The sequence below is a fragment of the Rhea americana genome, unplaced genomic scaffold (genome assembly GCF_003343005.1).
Source record: "Rhea americana isolate MKP2758 unplaced genomic scaffold, rheAme1 scaffold_45, whole genome shotgun sequence".
Lineage (NCBI taxonomy): Eukaryota > Metazoa > Chordata > Aves > Rheiformes > Rheidae > Rhea > Rhea americana.
The window spans coordinates 3,814,014-3,832,203 of NW_028186590.1; the positions used below are offsets into that span (position 1 = coordinate 3,814,014).

Sequence of the window (18,190 nt, forward strand, 5' to 3'; positions counted from 1 at the left end):
TCTGAGAAGGAGGCTGGAAYAGATTGGACAGCAGTCTTTAAAAAGCAGACCTTAGAAAAAGAGTCTTTAAAAGCCTTTCAGAACCAAGATTTTGCTGTGAGGACTCTGCGCCCAGGAGCAGACTGGAGAGCAACTAATTTAAATTCAGAACCCTTGTAAGTAGCAGATACCTATTAATGAAACTAAATTTCACAATAAGCAGCATGAACTCCTTCTTGCAGCTTTTTCACCACTCTAGAAAAACAGACTGTGTTCAGAGCTTTAAAGCTCAACTACATACAGCGTGACTTCTGGTAGAGTCTTGCCACCATACTAAATTCAGGGTGCTGCCATTGAAATAAAACAGGTATGTTCCCATAAAAACCATAAAAAAAAAAAAAAAAAAAAAAAAAAAAAACTAAAATATACTTACCATCAGCTGGATTTAGCTTTAGTCTATAGGAAGTTGCTGATCGGTGAGCTGACCATCGGATACAGAAAGTATCCCAACCCACTTTGTAACTTGTTAGATCAGTGACATTCAAATACACTGTMAATGGAGAAAGAGATAAATTACTCTCTGGGGAATAGTATGTAATGGATGTTAAATGAATAAGGTCAAAATTAAAATTATATTAGCAGTGCTGGTCCAGAACTTGATTTTTTAAAAATATTAACAGATGCAAAAAGCAGTTCTAGTCAATTCTCCTTATTTTCTGTAAATAGCTAGGCATCTATAGGGCATAACAATGACCAAAAGACTGACAYCCTTTTCATATTAGGTAATAACCCATTTTATGATTTCAATAACTCATTTTATGAGTTTTTGCACTAAGTAAGTGGAGTTCCTTATAAAATAAGAGACATCTGACAACCAGAATCTGTTTCATTATATTTACAGCAATATGGAAAAAAATGCAGTGAGACAACAGAAGTCTGGATGTTTGATTCAACTTAAATTCAAGAATTTTTAGAAGCTTATTTACTGAGGTCATCAACAAAATAATTTCCTACTGAAAAGGTTAAGTTTCAATCATTGAATGTTCTTGCGAGATATGATTAGAGGCAGCAAAAAGCCTAAACTTGCACAGCATGGTTAGATTCTGCAATACCTTGGACACAATTCAAGATTGGCCCCAATCATAGCTAAGCAAAATTTTAGGAAGCAGACTAGAAAAGTTTATATCATCAAAACATTACTAAAAACTATATTTACATTACCCAGGCTTAGTTTTTTAATACCTACATCATGGACAGGTGATAAGAATTTCCATGAGGGAATATTCAGACCTTCTGACAACCAGCCTTAAAAACCCTCTCTTCAATCAATATTATCTCAGATCAGCATGCGTATCTAGCATGACTAGAACAAAATTATTTTGACTTACAGGTAGTGCCTTGATCTGTCAAAGGTATGCTCATTCCAGAATCATACTGGGCATAAACATTCACATCATAAGTAGTGCTGGGAGACAAGTTATGCAGGGTATAAGAAGTCACTTCTCCAACAAAGACCTCCATTGGCTCATTTGAACCTTGAATGAAGAGAAACATTAGGAAAAGACAGASAGAGGAACAGACTCATGATTAGATGACCTAGAAAATTACCCTTCTTTAACATATCTTTGTTAATTTTGTCTACTAAAACAAAACAAAATCATTTCTTAAATCATCTAATTTTAGCATATAACACTATTGTGAACAGAACACACATAGCTTCACCAGCTACTGTGCAATATTTGCGTTTAACTCAATTTCTAGAAAAGTATGCTTAGCGTTTCATTCTCTCATAAAACAAGAGTTTTGAAGGACCTTAATACCGTAATACCTGTCCAACACTCATCTCACATACACCAGCCCATATCCTCAAAAGGAGGAGAGGTATTAATGATAAGAAAAATAAGTCTGGTCCAGAACTTTATCTCATATGAAATCTCAACTATACAATTTATTTTCTGTAGTTGAATGCATGAAACACTGTATTTGGAAGAYTGCACTTCTTATGAAATACTAGTAATAAGAAGACTTAAACTTGCATTGGTTCCAGTAAATAATGTAAATAAATAAATCATTTATCATAAATGTTTTCACTATACATGTGATTTCTGGTCTGATCTCCCATTAGCCATGTACTATTCTGAAAGTGAACAGGTTCTTACCCACTGGTTTGTATACAATTTTATAGCCCAGAACAGGGGATGGTGAAGGGTCCCAGGAAACTCTGAATCGTGTATACCACTCATCAGTTATATACATGTTCTGAGGAGGAAGTAGGCCAACTGAAAAAAAAAGAAAAAACACCATAATTAATGAAACTTTTTTTCAACCTCTATAAACTTACAGTGTAACTCCATAGAGAAAGAATCATGTCAGATACATTACTAACATAACGAGACCTTAACAATGTTTGAGCACCCAAGCAACCTTTATCTTAAATTTAAGAAAGAATATGGAGTATTAAAACAAATTACCAGTTCTTCCATTTCCAGTCAGTTGTCCACCATCTCCATCTTCATACACAGCCACAACGGTAATTTTATATGGTGTATCTGATTGCAGCGGTTGTAGTATCACATTATTTCTTATCCCAGGAACTGTTGTCTAAAACACATAAGAGAAACAGAGGTAAATATACCCACAGTACTGCAAATGACCAAATAACTAGAACTAAAAATGTGCTCAATATTTAGCACTCTTTTTATGTCCACTGTAGATAAAGTCATTCAGTACATCTTAATGGTTACAGCCTATGAACAATTACAGGCATGTGCTACTTTAAAATACAAAACACTGCAAATTGAGTCTCTGGTCCCTACTCGCACACCAGACTAGGACACTGCCACACTGCCATTCCTCACCCAGATTTCAGTACTATTCCCTCAAAAAAAAAAATTTTTTTTTTGTCTGTTCAGAGACAGAAAAAAAGGAACGCCTGGATGCAACCCTGTCTACCACGCTCTAGGTGACCCTGCTGAGCAGGGAGGTTGGACTAGATGATCTCCAGAGGTCCCTTCCAACCTTACTGATCCTACGATTCTAAGGAAAAGCTCCTGAAATGAGGTGGGAAGACAAAGCCATTCACACTGCTTATAGTTTCATTGTTGCTTCTTCATTATCCTCAAATCAGGATACCATTTTCCTAACAGCAACAACAGTAACTCTGAGAAGGAAGCCCTAAATATTTTGATATGTAAAACCTTGCCTATTTATGCGACCAGCAGTCTTCTTAACTTCCTGCGGCAACTATACACTATAGCGCCCTTCTAATCGAAAGTTAGGTATAATCCAGAAAGTGAAGCTGCTCCACAAAAAGCCCATATAGCATTGAAACTGCAGAAAGTATCTCAATGTGTCTCAAAAGCATGCCCCAATCAACATTTTCGATTATTAATTGACAAAAATTTTCAGTGGTTTGAGGCTTTTATGAAATGTCCAACATTTTCTGTAGAAAAGCTGTATGTGTTCAAAACACATCTATCCACTGAAAAACAGTAGGGAATTTTCAGCGAGTGAAAGTAAGTCCTACACAATATATAAGCAATAACAGCATTTAGGTCATGGTCTATGCGTTGAATTTTGGCTGGTGGCAGTCAGCAGGAATTCTGCCATTGACCTCTATGGGATCTGAGTTTGGCTTTGCTACACACACWCACAGAATTTTGTAAATATCTGATTAACTTGCGTGTGAGTGCATAACAAACACTTAAAATATACTGAACACTTCAAAGGCAAGTTAGATGCTGAACTGAAGTTACCACTGCTTTCTTAGCTAAACCAACTCAGCCAACTCACTTCCATTTATAAAATTCAGACTTAYATTTATTCTGCATCTTAGCACAATCACTTCATATTGAATAGAATATGAAGTAATGGCTATTCACCATAGCAAAATGTTTGAACTAAATGCAGAAAGCAGGTTCTGCTCAAAACCGTCTGATTAATGATACCAGTCACATGTTTAACATTATTTTGCACATGGTTTGGTCCATTAAACTCTTTATGCACTGCAACATTGTGAAACAAACTCTTTTAGACAAACCATGGCTTATTAGCATCAGTGACTATTAAATAATGAACAAACTACCCATAAAGCTACCAAAATGTGCTACATGTAGAACAGGTATTTCTGTAGCCTAAAGAATCAACTAAAACATCTCAGTGTTTATTAAGGAATTACAAAGCTTACATATTCATCTATGGGATCTCCCACAGTGGGTGAATAAATAATTCTGTATTGCTGGACTGGTCCATCAGCATGGTCCCATTGCACAGAAAGGCTGTTTGTGGTCTCATCAAACACCCGTATATTCCTTGGCCCGCTGCGAGGCACTAAAGAAAGAAAATACAGAAACCTGTACAAAGCACGACTCTTCCAGTCCAATGTATATCTCACTAATTTAAGCATTACCCTGGGGCAGAAGCTAAGGGCTCTTCCCGAAACCCAGCACATACAGGCAAATTTAGTAGATAATACAGCAGCGTCTGAAGGTCTTAAATAGAAATAGGACTTTTTCTAGAAGAACTGGAACAGTACGGAAGGGAGAGAACATTGAAGGGACACGGAAGGTGACCATCTATATAAATAGTGTGTCACATTTGGCAGTTATATATTTATATGTATATGGGGATACAATAAAGAAAGCATAGAGGCAACAAAAGAGGGGTGGCATATGAACGCCACAGACAGGTTCTCAACACATTTTTTCTCATATTAATATGAAATACACCCTGCATACTCAGATCCTGCAAACTAAGTTGCAACGTGAGTTTTTGGGTTTAGGCAGCTCCAGAGAAACAAACATTTGGGGAGTTCCACATATACAATTATTATGTATAATTGACACAATTGATACATATTATGTATAATGACACAAAATATGAGGTATAATAATTTTTTTCTGTTGACAGCAAATTCTACCCATTTGAATGTGCTATTTGTTTTCAGAAAGTCACTTAGATATTTAGCTGCAATTAAATTTTAAAGAACGGTTTTTACACTCTCAAAGATGTAGGTTGACATTAGGTTTATTTCACAGATGATAGTGAGTTCAGTGATTATGCATGTGCCACAACTGCCAGACAACCTAACAACAGTTCCCTTCCAGAAAGKCCTAAAACAGTAACAGTTTTAGCTGTAATTCAGTTGCACTGATCTCAGGGTTGCAGTGAATGGCTTACACTCTTTGTAATTGCAACCAACTTTCTAAATTCCAAATACACCATATCTTGACACAGATTTCACAAAGAAGTGATGCTTCTTACATGTTCTTCCCTGTGCTTCGCTTGGATTTCCTTCTCCATCTGCATACAGAGCTATAACATTTATTGAGTAAGCTGTGTCAGGAGTCAAGCGCTCCAGCACCACATCACGAGTGCTGGCTGGTATCACGATCTAAAACAGAAACAAAAGGCATCTACATGAAAAACCTTCAGTCCATACCATGTCTTGTTAGAATAAGCTATTTGAATGAAATAAAGAAAATCTGGGAACCCAGCCACGCTGTTTAAGCTCATGTTATTTTCTGAGTAAAATAATATGAGCTTAAAACAACCTATTAATATTGATAAAAATTCAACAGCATGTGCTACAAAAGATTGGAAAATACACAAGATCTTCTCATTCTTCAGAGTTGTTATTTTTTACATTTTACATGAAAACAGAACAAAAGAAGGAATATTCAGGAACYCAAAGCAGAAAGGTAAATTCTGAAATGGTTTACTAACATACAAAGAACATTTCCTAATAAGAACTGACAGACAGGTTCCCACTTGTGTTTAAAGTATTATACAGYTACACTTTGTAAATGACTCATTAAAATTTCTAACACTTCTATATATTCAGACGTATCCATCTCCACATGTACAATATGAGTATACATTTTGTATGAGCACATTCACAGGCCTAGGTCTAAGACTGCACCCATTTCTACACAAATCCAAGACTTCTTACTGTACATGTGGAGGGCAAATTTATACTCATTCTCATATTCAGATTTCACTGCTTACCAAGACCTACTTAAATGCTGATAATTTGGAGTAAACAGATGGTTTAGTGGTAAAATCACAAAAACTTGGCATCTGGTTTCATAATTAATCATTTCCTAATAAATAGTGGTTTCCTTCTCTTACACTCAAAAAGGTTTTATTGTAATTCATTTTAACCTGAAATACAGTAAAGTCTTTAATCTTCAGTATTAAATGGGAAAGGCTTTTTTCTTATTTCTTTTATTTCACTAAATTAAGCATTTATTTACAAYGGAATAAATTCCTTTAGGCATAGTGTTGTCAGCAAGAAGGAAGATAATTGGCTTCAGATCATTATTAGCATTGAAGGAAGCAGTAAGTTCCACTCACTTTTAAGGAATAGTATAAAAACTTAATTACTTACAGATTCTGATGGCCTTGGGCCAGACAATGGAGAATAATTAATTCTGTATTGTTGTACTGGACCTGGAGCAGGTTCCCATCGGACATTCATGCTGTTTGGTGTGGGGTTATAAACTTGAATGTTTCTTGGTGTTCCTCTCTCCACTAGATCAAGGATAATTTAGATTCAGTTTTATAAAGCGGTTTACTTAAGAATGATCTATTTCTACTCAAATTTACAACTGGTGTGAAAAAGCAACCGAAAAGTTCTTCAGCCCAAGATACATACATTACTTGTGTTACTCTTAAATCTATGAATCTAAGAAAACCCATTATTAATCATTACAAACATCTCTGCCATGCAGTGAAGCACATATGTTTACTCTGCAAACTGAAGGTATGATTACAACACTTTGTTACATTTAGCATTGCCTAATTAGCCACATAAGAAAAATAGTCATAAAACACACATTTTAGCTCATGCTCGCATTGAGAGTTCAAACTCCCAGAAAATTTTAAGTACATGGCGTGGACATCAACATGGATTAACACCAGTACTTGCCATTTGTTCACCTGTGTCGCTACTGGCACTAGAACTAAAACTTTGCTCTTGTGTGGCGGTAAACAGTAAGTTAGATGCAGAGCACAGAGCTGAGATTTTCTGAGTTAAATGGACAGAAAGCCTCTATGTGAATGAGCAAAGAAAACTAAGTTACAGAACTACAACCACAACCAAGCAGGTAAACAGTTTCTTACACCGATGCCTTAGCCTGGGGGAAAAAAAATTTCCACAGTTGATATAAAATAAATCAGAATTCTGYAACTTATACTGACTTGAGTCACTCGCACAAAAGTCTCAACATCTTATTAAAAGGATTSTTTTACTTACAAGTTCTTCCAGTGTCAGACGTGCGTCCGCCATCCCCTTCGGAGAAAACTGGAACCACAGTAATAGTGTAAGGTGTGTTGGACTCAAGAGACCTCAGGATGACATAGTTTGTGTTCCCCGGTACTGTGGTCTACAGATTTAAAAAGAAAGGTAGTGGGATGGCATTTACATAAAGAATGCAAAAAGCTTAGATTTTTTCCTATCTCCCTTACTGTTGATACTGATTTTACATTATTCTACACTTAATTATACACTGCACAAAGGAACATAAACTGAAATTAACATCAAATTAGACCCAATTTAAAACAAGTTCAAATATATATTTTTTTATTACTTACATCCCTGAATACAGCAATAACCTCATAATCTAGCATGGTTGATTGCAATCCCCTCTCCTTTAAAAAGCATGCCCTCCACCACATCTCATTTCTAGACTGGATATGACAAAATCTTTACCAAAGAAGAGCGTAGTTGATAGTTGAAGTAACACAGTATATGGTATCTTCTAAAATTGGCCTTCAGSAAAGTTCTGTCTTGGACAGTGTTTGTTAAATCTTATATTTTCTTACAGAATCACTTACAGGTGTTCTTCACTTTTGGGTCCAGTCTTATTCTGCTACTATCAGTAACAGAATCTAYAGTGATTTCTCTAATGACAACTATTTAGCAGCTCAGAGACATTAAGAAGTCACTTTCTAAATCAAATAAACATTACATAATACTACAACACACCAATGACAAGAAGTAATAAATATCTCATGTTAACAAGTAAAACTGCTTAGCATTTAGGAATACATATTATCAGCAGATCTCTAAATACTTTTTGAAATAGTTCTAAGCAGTGTACTCYTCATTTCACAGACACATCAAATTTTACAGATGTGGAAAATGAAGCCCATGCAGGGAAGAATAATATTTTCCCAATCTGCAACAAGAGTARTCCAAACCCATTTACAAAATTGTTTTAGCTCTTAAGTAATTAAGTCATTTTAGAAGATTGTAGTAAGACATCCACGCAAATTTTTCTGCTTTAGCAAACATCAGCCCAGGTGACTGCCTACAGCCCCATGACTATTTAGCAGTAAAAATGTGTAGAAATGAGGTCTGATTTTATAGCCCTTTCAACACCCTGAAATCAGCTTCATACCAAGAAACTTTTCCCTGACAACAAACAGACGTACAACTGTGGTATTAACTCCCTGTACTAAGAACTAATCATTGAAGATCTAATATATTAAATCAAACATTGGTATCACATATGGAAATTGCTGGTTTTCATGTAGATGCTCCGCATTTGCTCCAGGATGGCTAAGAACAGAAAACAGCCAGTGTACAGGCAAACAAACAGCATTTCTGTCGGTGGAATCATCGGCTGTTGTTTATCTGAGACAGTCAGAGAGATCCACAAGAAGGATTTACCATTTCTTCTGAACCTCCAGCTGCAGGTACATAAAACACTTTGTACTGGCGAGGACTTCCTTCAGCATGATCCCATCGAACATTCAGAGTACTAGTGGTTGGGTCATAAACTCGCATGTTCTTCACGGTGGTGAGAGGTTCTGAAATAGGCCAATGAGCTGTCAGAAACGTGGGTCACATTCTCTCACAGGCGCGTGTCAGATCATAACTATGCAATGTATTATCACGAAATTTTGAAAATAACAGGTTTAATAGTTCATGTTATTTGTCCTCATTAATCAGAACTCCTCAGTCCCATCCAACAGCATCAGGAATGCTAACTACAGTGAAAAGAATTCTTTCTGGACATTATGTTAGAATGAGAAACACTTTTAGAATGAGAAACAATGAGTTCACTAGGATTATTTTCTTAATTTCTCACCAAGAACATTCCTTTATCTGACTTTCCACGGCAGGCTCAAATGTAAGCSAAATACAAATGAATTGATAGTAGATTTATCTTCCATGCCCAAAGTGTATATGGTAGCAAACTACTTAGTGCTTTCTATAGGAATATCGAAACAATACTACCATTAAACAGTACAGTCACAAAGTGCACACTGTGAAGGTCAGTCTGTGAACTGAAGGTGCTAACAGAAAAGTAGTAAGCTTATACTTAACAGGACACCTACGAGAGTCAACATGCCTGCAAAGGCTTTACGATTTTTTCTAAACTGTTGCATAAGGAGACAAGCAGATTAAAGGGAGGGAAAAGTTCCCCAGTAGCATAAGCTRGTGGTCCATAGTTTCTCTACAGTGAGTAGACTGGTAGTAACTCTTATTTACTTTAGATATTCAAAACCTACCCAAAGACAAATGACTAYTGAAAATGTGGATGACTTTCACCACAGGAAATCTGCCTCTGCCAATCTGAAAAGCAATACCTCAGCCCTGTTTCACCTCAGCCCTGTTTCACACCCAACAAGGAGGTCAAGTTACTTACTGGTTCTGCCTCGCCCTGTCATCCGCCCCCCTTCGCCATCCGCGTACATCGATGACACAGTGATAGCATATGGCGTGTCAGGCTGCAGCTTCTGTATCACTACGCTGTTCTGCCGCCCTCCCACCACAGTCTGCAATAGGACACAACAAAAAGATTAAAACCCCCTGTATGCTAAGTCTTACCATAATAGTCAAGAATGCTAACTTTGATACAGAGCAGAAAACACTAGGATTTCTCATATGATGCAAAACTCTTGTGAYTGAAGCTGACAGCAGATATTGAACAGTAGTAATATTCAGTAAATATCCATTTTAGCTAATTTAGGCAGTCTAGTGTCACAAAGTCAACATTTTTAGGACTTCTAAATTTGTATATAACTACAATTACACATTTACTATCTGTTCTGTGCCAGCACAGAGCTGTTTTTTCCACATTGCCTCTGACTATATCATATTGAGTTTGGTAAGACGTTTGCTTTGATAGACTTTGAATTGGGCTTATTATGCTCCACTCTCAGTATAATGCAAGAATGGAATAATTTACAACAATCTGCAGATCTCCAAGGTATATTTTGTACAATAGCAACATTGTCTCTCCTTGATTTCATGCATTTTATAGTATGTTGCTTTAGTAACCGTTCTCAAATATTTATTAAAAGTCGAAAGTATTATACATCTTTCATTTCAATTTTACTTCAGCCTATAACTATGTGATAACCACTCTGATAACCATATATCATAATCCCCACCAAGGAAATGATTTACTACAGTATATTGAGAACAACACTCAGAACATCAGTACATGAGAACTTTGCATTTGCTCAAGGACATCCTTTCTCTTTTTTAGGAACTATCTGAATATTTTCAAAGCCTATTAAGTTCATGTAGTTATGTCATAACACTTTAAATGTATCAGCAATGAAGAACTCTGAAAACGACTAAGCATTTATATACCTTCACATTTCATTAAAATTAGATATTTTTAATTTATCAGGAAACTTGTATTTGCATTCAAATGTCCAACACTCAGTTCAAAGTGCAAACGCTTTAGCATCCCATCATGGCAGCCTCCATGTTTTAGTATCTACCTGCCTTTCAAAATCTGACCCCAAATGACCATGATTGTCTCAGCAGTTTGGCATGCAGTTTTTGCAGGCCTGTCTTCAAATCACCTTTGTTCTCTCTTGGTCCCAAGGCCATTAGAAGTCAGATCAATCTCATAGAATAATAAAACCTTATAGAAATTTCATTTTAAGTATTTCATTGGGGTCACTGCTATAGTTTCTGTAGCAACAGCAATTTAATCAAATACCACAGTCATAAAGAAGGGGACATGAAGCTGCTATCATATGACTGAGAATCATTTGCAGACAGGGATTAACACTTCATAAACAGAGTGTGAATGTTCTGTGTGCTCTCCTTAGAAGAGAAGTGTCTTCACCAGCTGCTACTGCTGGTAGTATCAACTTCTAGCTAGTTGAGATTAAGTCTGCTCCATGTTCTGCGTCACTACACAAATTTCCACAGAATGCCCATTCTTTATTCACTTCAGCCACTACAGATCACATCTGGCTGACAACACRACCATTTAATCAACCTTACTGCTGCTACTGATAGCAATTTCTCGCTGGAATTGCATTGATTGTCAAAAAACTTCCCTGTCAGTGCCTTGTGGCTATCTCTAGGCCTTTCTCMGATACACTGTTTCTTAATAGTATTGGTCTGAATTTTTAGAAAGATTTTACTTCAACTCAAATGCATGCTGTTCAGAAGGGAATAGAACTGGGTGTGTAAGTATCCAACCAATTCTAAAGTAAACATGCCCAGATACGCTTCTGAACATGTAGGATCTCAGATTACAGTAACAAGCTAAATATGTGTGGTTTTCTTCTGAGACGGCTCCTGTGAGTCACGTGGCAGTAACCACAACAGCCTCCTGCTGCAGGATATGGCATTTTTAAGCAGCACGCTCTTTTGATAAACAGGCTGACTGTTGCTGAGACCACCAGCAGTCCACACAACACATGCTGATGATCCAGGGAAAGCTGGCTGGTCATACAATATTGGTTCTCTCCCATCATTACAGCTTTTCAATCATATTATAAGAGACTAAAACACCTTAAACACTTCCCTAAAATACGTTTCCCATGGATTAGCTTTTGCAATTGTCATTTCTTGTTGGTTATTCTGCCCCTAGTGTGGTAAGGGAGGATAACATACAATTCTCAGTTGTTCTCAGTATGATCCACGGCAAAGCCTCTCTGATAGCATGTGAACTGCACTGTGAAAAAAATGGCAAACTCTTGACTATGGAATTAGTGATGCTACTTCTTATTACTGACTGTTGTGATAAATGTATCTCTGTGACTTGTACTCTAATGTCCCGATTGATTTGTTCCTCACAAATTTGAATTTTATTCTAGTTATAATTATATAACTTTCAAGAAAATGGGCTGTATCCAAAGTTAGTTTGTTTTACACAGATCATATTATCTTGAAGGTGAAAGGGAAGAAAAACAGAAAGTAATATGGTAATATGTACATATTTACTATAAATAGAACTCTTTCCCCAAAAGATAATTAACATACACACTGTTGTTCTTTAGAGATAAATTATCTCATRGTTTAATTTGCAGAACTACCTTACAAGCTTTAATAAATACAGCATTTCAGAATTAGTTACCGACTGTTCAGGGCCATCCCCACTGATAGGCTGGTAAATGATCCTGTATCTCTGTACGCGACCACTGGCAGGATCCCACTTCACAGTCAAACTGTGTGAAGTTGCATTGTACACCTGAAGGTTTCGTGGGCCACTCTTTGGGGCTGAGAAGGGTAGTAAAGCAAAGAATAAACACATAATTCAAGCAAAAAAACATAGACAAACACTGCACTCACACTTCTAGGGCTGCATGAATGTCCCACTAAAAATATACTGTATTAAAAATAAGAACAAGATAGTATAATGTTTGTAAAATAATAACCATGTGGTAATCTAGTGTTTAGCATTCCTCCAAATAACAATAATGTTTAACAAACCACCTCAACTTTTTAATCTCAACATTCTGCTCATTTTAGAAAAAGGTAGGTATAGGCTTTCCTTAACACCATACCTGAAAATTCAGGTTCTTACCTTGTGTGGTTATAGGCACCAGGGGCACTAGAAAAAAAGGCAGAAAGAGTTTTCAGAACCCTTGCATTAATAACTATGAATAACAAAATGAAGAAACCCTTAAATTACTTACATGTCCGTTCACTGCCAATCAGGTCATCACTTTCTGACTCATCAGGATAGATGGCAGTAACTGAGACATCATATAATGTATCTGGATTCAGATTTTCAAAGACCAAACTGTTCTCATCCCCATTTAAGATGGTCTGGTGGAGAATAAGAAAAAAAAAGGAGGGGGAGAGAGAGAGGGAAAGAGAGGGAGAGAAATGAGTAACTTTTTATGCAGTAACATCACTACAGGTAGTTAYAACTCAAACTCTGTACTCTAGGTCTTCTCATAGAATTTCCAAGGAGAACAAGAAGAATGCTTGCCAGGCATAAGTCATTTATTTAGATTTTTGATTTTAAAAATATACCCTATGARACACTGCCCCTCAAAATCCTACAGTGACCATCCATTCTCACCTCCTGTTTTTCTGGTCTTCCATAGGGTCCCCAGGTTATTCTATACAGAGAGACATCTGGAGCTCCATGATCCCAAGTTCCTCTGAAACTATGCCTGGTTACGTCTGTGATTCTGAGATTGACTGGTGCTGGTACAGGTTCTATTACGAGAAAAGGGAAAAAATCCACAAAAATGTAACTACAAAATGAATATAGTTAAACGAACAATTGCTCAGATAAAGAATTTAGATGGTAGTCTTCTGTAGAAGCTTCAGTTGTCAGTTACTGTGCTTCTAACAACTACAACAAAATCCTGTACTCAGTAGCTACTCTAAACAAGTCGTCCTTCATAATTTCTTATCACCAGGTCATCACCTGATAAAGCAGAAGTAGCTCTACTGACCTCAGTCAGTTTTTGTCTATTCAAAGCAACTGAAATCCCACCCCCTACATTGTGGGGTTAGAAGAAGTAATTATGACCCTACCACCAATCCTTAGCTCTGAGCTCTTGCATGAATTTCACCTAGATCTTAGAATTTCTTATATGAATAATTTGGCTTATGGCTGAATTACATCTGTTTTTGTTTTGTTTTGTTTTAAGACAGATAGCAGGGAATTCCAGAGGTTAACACTAGGTTAAGAAGGAAAAAGGGTTATAGTCACTGGAAAGATATGGGTGCCTCTAAAAGGCAAAAGAGAGACAGAAACTACAACAAGGTTCTCCATCTCCCAGAGAAGCCTGTTTCTCCTCATTAACCTTCTCATCCCTCTGTTGCTCTCCTTCAGTCCAAACATTCAAATTCTTATGTGAGATTGGAGCATGGGCCACGCTCTCTTTGACAAATAGCTTCAAGTGTAAGCGATAATCCTCATCCATTACGCAGGAGCCAAARCAGTCACAGAACTGATTACAGGCTACCAGGCTCATTCCCATAAACAACAGGTAAAACTGCAGACCTAAACTAAAAATAATTTCTTTGATAGAGCTCTCTTCTTTTTCCTCACATACATGCTCATACAAAAATACAGGTATAGAACAGGTTCACACAAAAGCAAGCAAAAAAACCTCACATTTTCAAACACATCAGGTTACAAAACAGAAACAAAAAAAATTAAGCATAAATACAAAAAACAAAGAGCATGTTTCCTCTTTTTTTACTTCAGGGTGGGGGTCAGTGATAAAGTAACATTGCTCATTTCTATTCTAGCTGTCTTCTTAAACCATACACCTAGATCAGGATATCAGAGMGAAGCTCTGATATCAGCTGATATCAGCTCTGATATCACCTTTCTCTTTTCAGTCTGCATCCACTCTCTTGTCTAGAGATTTGCTCTTACCATTCACGCAATACCCTCTCTTTGTCTCTATCTGTTGTGATTACTGAAATGCTGCCTTTATGATTACCTGAATAATATGTCTCTAAAAGTACAGGTTGGCTTAGCATTCCACAATATAAAAATAACCTTTTGTCAGAAGCAAGAACAAATCTCTGTAACTATCTAGCACATTCCCTAGCTTCCTAYTCACTTTCCTAGATTTCAAGCAACTTCACAGATTTGCTAAACCTTTCCTCTATTCTCATATTCTCTCATTAATTCTACCTCTACTTTCCTCCTTCAGCATCTAAACACAACAATTTTTTCTTCAGCTGTTGGTCTGTTCCCTCTCTGTAGACTGCAGGCTCAGTGTTTACTGCAAAAAGATGCTGACTTCATCTGAGATTCCCAGAGACTCTCAGGATTATATTGCAAATAATGCTTCAAATACAAGTAAAACATCCCTCACACTGAGCAGATTAAATTATGTTTCCATCTAAACTCAGTAATATATTGCAATATGCACTCCTTAAATGGAATCTAAGACAAAAATATCTAAAAGCAAGTTATTAGGAAAACTTACGAGTGACAGCTTCTGCAGATATTGGCAGAGATTCCCCTTCATCATACACAGCAACAACTTTTACATTATACAGTGTTTGGGAGGAAAGGTCAGAAAGAGTTGTGCTGGTTTTGGACCTGTCAACTTCCACCTAGGAATAAAAATGATGACTTAAGAAYTACACATTTTTCTATTTCTGAGCTGGTGTTTAATTAAATTACAGAAATTCCTGTTCTGAAACAGAGAAAAGTATTTTGCACTAAATTTTACCTTTTTCCCCTACATTTACACCTGAATATTGAGGGTCTATGTAGTAACTGGCATTGCAAAGTATATTGTCACAGGTACCAGTAAGCCTCTTCTGGCTGTTTCGCTGCTTCATCCAGTCTGGAGATGAAGATGCAAACTGCATCTCCAGAAAGTTCTCATTCCATTATAAAAACATATTTAATCGTCAAAGAGTTGATTCATGTCTAGCAGTGCAATTATGGAAAGCTCACACATAAAGAAAGGCATCTGCAACAACACTCACTCATGTGGTGTCAGCGAAGAAAAGTGCTAACATGCCTCCTTTAATCCACAGTCATGGAGCAGAAATGACTATTTATCAAAACACAGCAGAACTCTCTAGTAAGTTTGAGGCYTTTTCCCCCTCTTTATGAGAAGGAGGGGATTATGTGAAGAATCCCAGCCCAAGTTTATTCAKCTCCCAAGACGTCAGTATGCTTTGTTGACTGACGTTCCCTATTCTCATTGATGGCTTCTAGTATTACTTTTATTATYATTTTAATAATCCAGCTTCTCAAAATAAAACTCAAGTACTTGCAAGAATGTTCCTMTTCCTTACCTCCTTTATGTCAGCTTCTTCAGCATCTTTGTATCTTAGAATGTATTTTCGAACCTTGCCTGGGGCAGGATCCCAAAGGACATTCATGCTGCTGTGAGTAACATCCCTAATTGTTAAGCCTCTTGGTCCAGGCAAAGGTACTATAAAAATAGTGACAGTAGTAAGTGAAAATGCTATTCACAAGAGAGGTGTAAGTCTCTCACTGAATGACTTTAATTTATTTTCATGCATTTAATTCAAATGGCAGCAGTAACTTTCCAGTCAGTTCATTGCTTTGGCCATTAGAGGAGATTTTCCCTGGCATTTTCCCAGCAATATAACTAAAAAATAAGTTCACTTTTGTGAATTATGAGCACAAGAAAAGAGCACCAATAGATCTAAAAGTATTAAGAACATCACTTTTGGTGACATTCAAATTAAATTAGCCACTTTCCATGAACACCTAAYGGCTTAACATTGTTTAAGAACATAAGAATAACCATACTCAGTACATCTACCCTAGAAACATGCCTGCAGCAGTAGGAAACAGTAGTTGTTTAAGGAAAGGTATAAAAAGGGAAGTCATGTTTATATCAGTCTTTCCCTTGGTGRGGTATATTTCCTTCTTCGCACCCAGTTTTTCAAATTTTATTAATATTTGGGGGCCACACATTCTCCATATTTAAGTGAGCCTTTCTGAATTCATGAACAAGGTTCCTAGAAGTTACTAATGCAACTAACCATAACCTACAGAACATCAAAACAACTTTCTTCATTATTCAAGGAAAAAGCTTTTGTTCCTCTTTTAATAATTGGTTCATTTTCATTGAAAATTCCTTCAGGACACTTTGGAAACATAAAAGTAGTGCAAAATGCATAAAATAGGAAAAAGATGGTCTTCTAAACAAAACAAAGTAGAAATAATAATAAAAAAAAAGTTGCATAAAATAAAATGAAAGTTAAATTTTGCTGAATCAATAACAAAGCAAAATTCAAGATGTCCATACATGTCACTTCCTGGGAGGTGAGTGGGTCACTGGTGATATCGCCAAATAATACGTAAGCAGTTAAAGTGTACTCAGTATTAGGGATGAGGTCTACCAGCTGAACCTCATTCACTGATGGTCCAACACGCATCTGCACATTAAAAAAATTACACCACGTTTAAAAACTAAAGAAAGCAGAGGCAGAAAAGCAAACAATGATTTAACTTAAAGGGAATTTTGTTTGTGAGATTTGTAGTATATTTACAGCTTCCTGACTGATGTCATTGTATACAATACCCCAAGTAAGTTCGCACAGCATTTCAACTAGTTCATGCCAGTTTCTTTCGACTGTTATGATACAGGAAGCAAATCTATCAGTTTTTCTTAATTTTGTTTTGGCAGAGTACAGGAAGTGAAGACAAATCCTCTTACCTCTTTCTCTGTAGTTGGRACTGTGGCATTCACAGGTTCATATGTTAACAAATAGCCAGTAGCTCCATTGAGAGGTTCCCATCTCACTCGCATAGAAGTTGATCCAATGTCATAAACATTCAGGTTTCTAACTGAAGAGATTGGCACTGCCAAAAAAAAAGCACATATTAGTTTATTTCCTTTATCATTTTATTATTTTTACCCTCTACATCTTTCATATTTCACAACACAGGTAGAACTACTGAAAATAGAGCACACGGGCATTAGAAAGGGAAGGGAAACGAATCCCTAACATTCAGTATTTTGGAGGAGGCAGGAAAGTCACTCTGTGTTGCATTCAATATCAATAYACCTAACATCAATAACATAGACAGGTGACAGTAGAAACATAATAGCCAAGTTATGTCTCTCAACACAGAAATGATGCGATTGTACTGAAACGTGATTTTGTTAATCTTACAAAATTAGAATGAATTTCATGTAACATTTTGGCTGCTAGCTGCAGGAATTAATGAATGAGTACAGGTCTGTACGGTAACACTTCTGGAATTTATAAACCCGGTCTTGTAATTCATCTCTACTGCCCTAGGCTGAGAACGCTTGCACAGCAGCGTCTTTACAAGCCTGGAAGCAGGCCAAAGTTGGGACAAACTTTTTTTACCACACAGCAGTTTCTCTTCGCTACAGGTTTCCAGCCAAAATCTGAATGACCAGTTTAACACAACACAGTTTGGTCATTCCAATTAAAAAATTTGTTTCCTCTAAGAAGAAAGCCCATAGTGCTAAAAGTTCTATTGGACGGTTTTCCATATATCAG

The 18,190-nt window shown here is 36.7% G+C and overlaps 1 protein-coding gene across 4 annotated transcripts in view; it reads right to left on the reverse strand.

Annotated features, from left to right (window-relative positions):
* Nucleotides 1-18,190, reverse strand: part of COL12A1 (collagen type XII alpha 1 chain) — a 104,658-nt gene that overhangs the window by 40,736 nt on the left and 45,732 nt on the right. For all 4 annotated transcript variants that reach the window (XM_085316051.1, XM_085316052.1, XM_085316053.1 and 1 more), the window contains 18 exons: nt 17,374-17,519; nt 16,963-17,092; nt 15,977-16,116; nt 15,151-15,280; nt 13,272-13,411; nt 12,880-13,012; nt 12,768-12,794; nt 12,318-12,460; nt 9,636-9,765; nt 8,654-8,793; nt 7,235-7,364; nt 6,368-6,510; nt 5,242-5,371; nt 4,166-4,308; nt 2,451-2,580; nt 2,139-2,258; nt 1,368-1,514; nt 413-529 (listed from right to left, as the gene is read on the reverse strand). In XM_085316051.1, the coding sequence (XP_085172177.1) occupies nt 413-529; nt 1,368-1,514; nt 2,139-2,258; nt 2,451-2,580; nt 4,166-4,308; nt 5,242-5,371; nt 6,368-6,510; nt 7,235-7,364; nt 8,654-8,793; nt 9,636-9,765; nt 12,318-12,460; nt 12,768-12,794; nt 12,880-13,012; nt 13,272-13,411; nt 15,151-15,280; nt 15,977-16,116; nt 16,963-17,092; nt 17,374-17,519 (2,319 nt within the window). The remainder of the gene's footprint in view (nt 1-412; nt 530-1,367; nt 1,515-2,138; nt 2,259-2,450; nt 2,581-4,165; nt 4,309-5,241; nt 5,372-6,367; nt 6,511-7,234; nt 7,365-8,653; nt 8,794-9,635; nt 9,766-12,317; nt 12,461-12,767; nt 12,795-12,879; nt 13,013-13,271; nt 13,412-15,150; nt 15,281-15,976; nt 16,117-16,962; nt 17,093-17,373; nt 17,520-18,190) is intronic.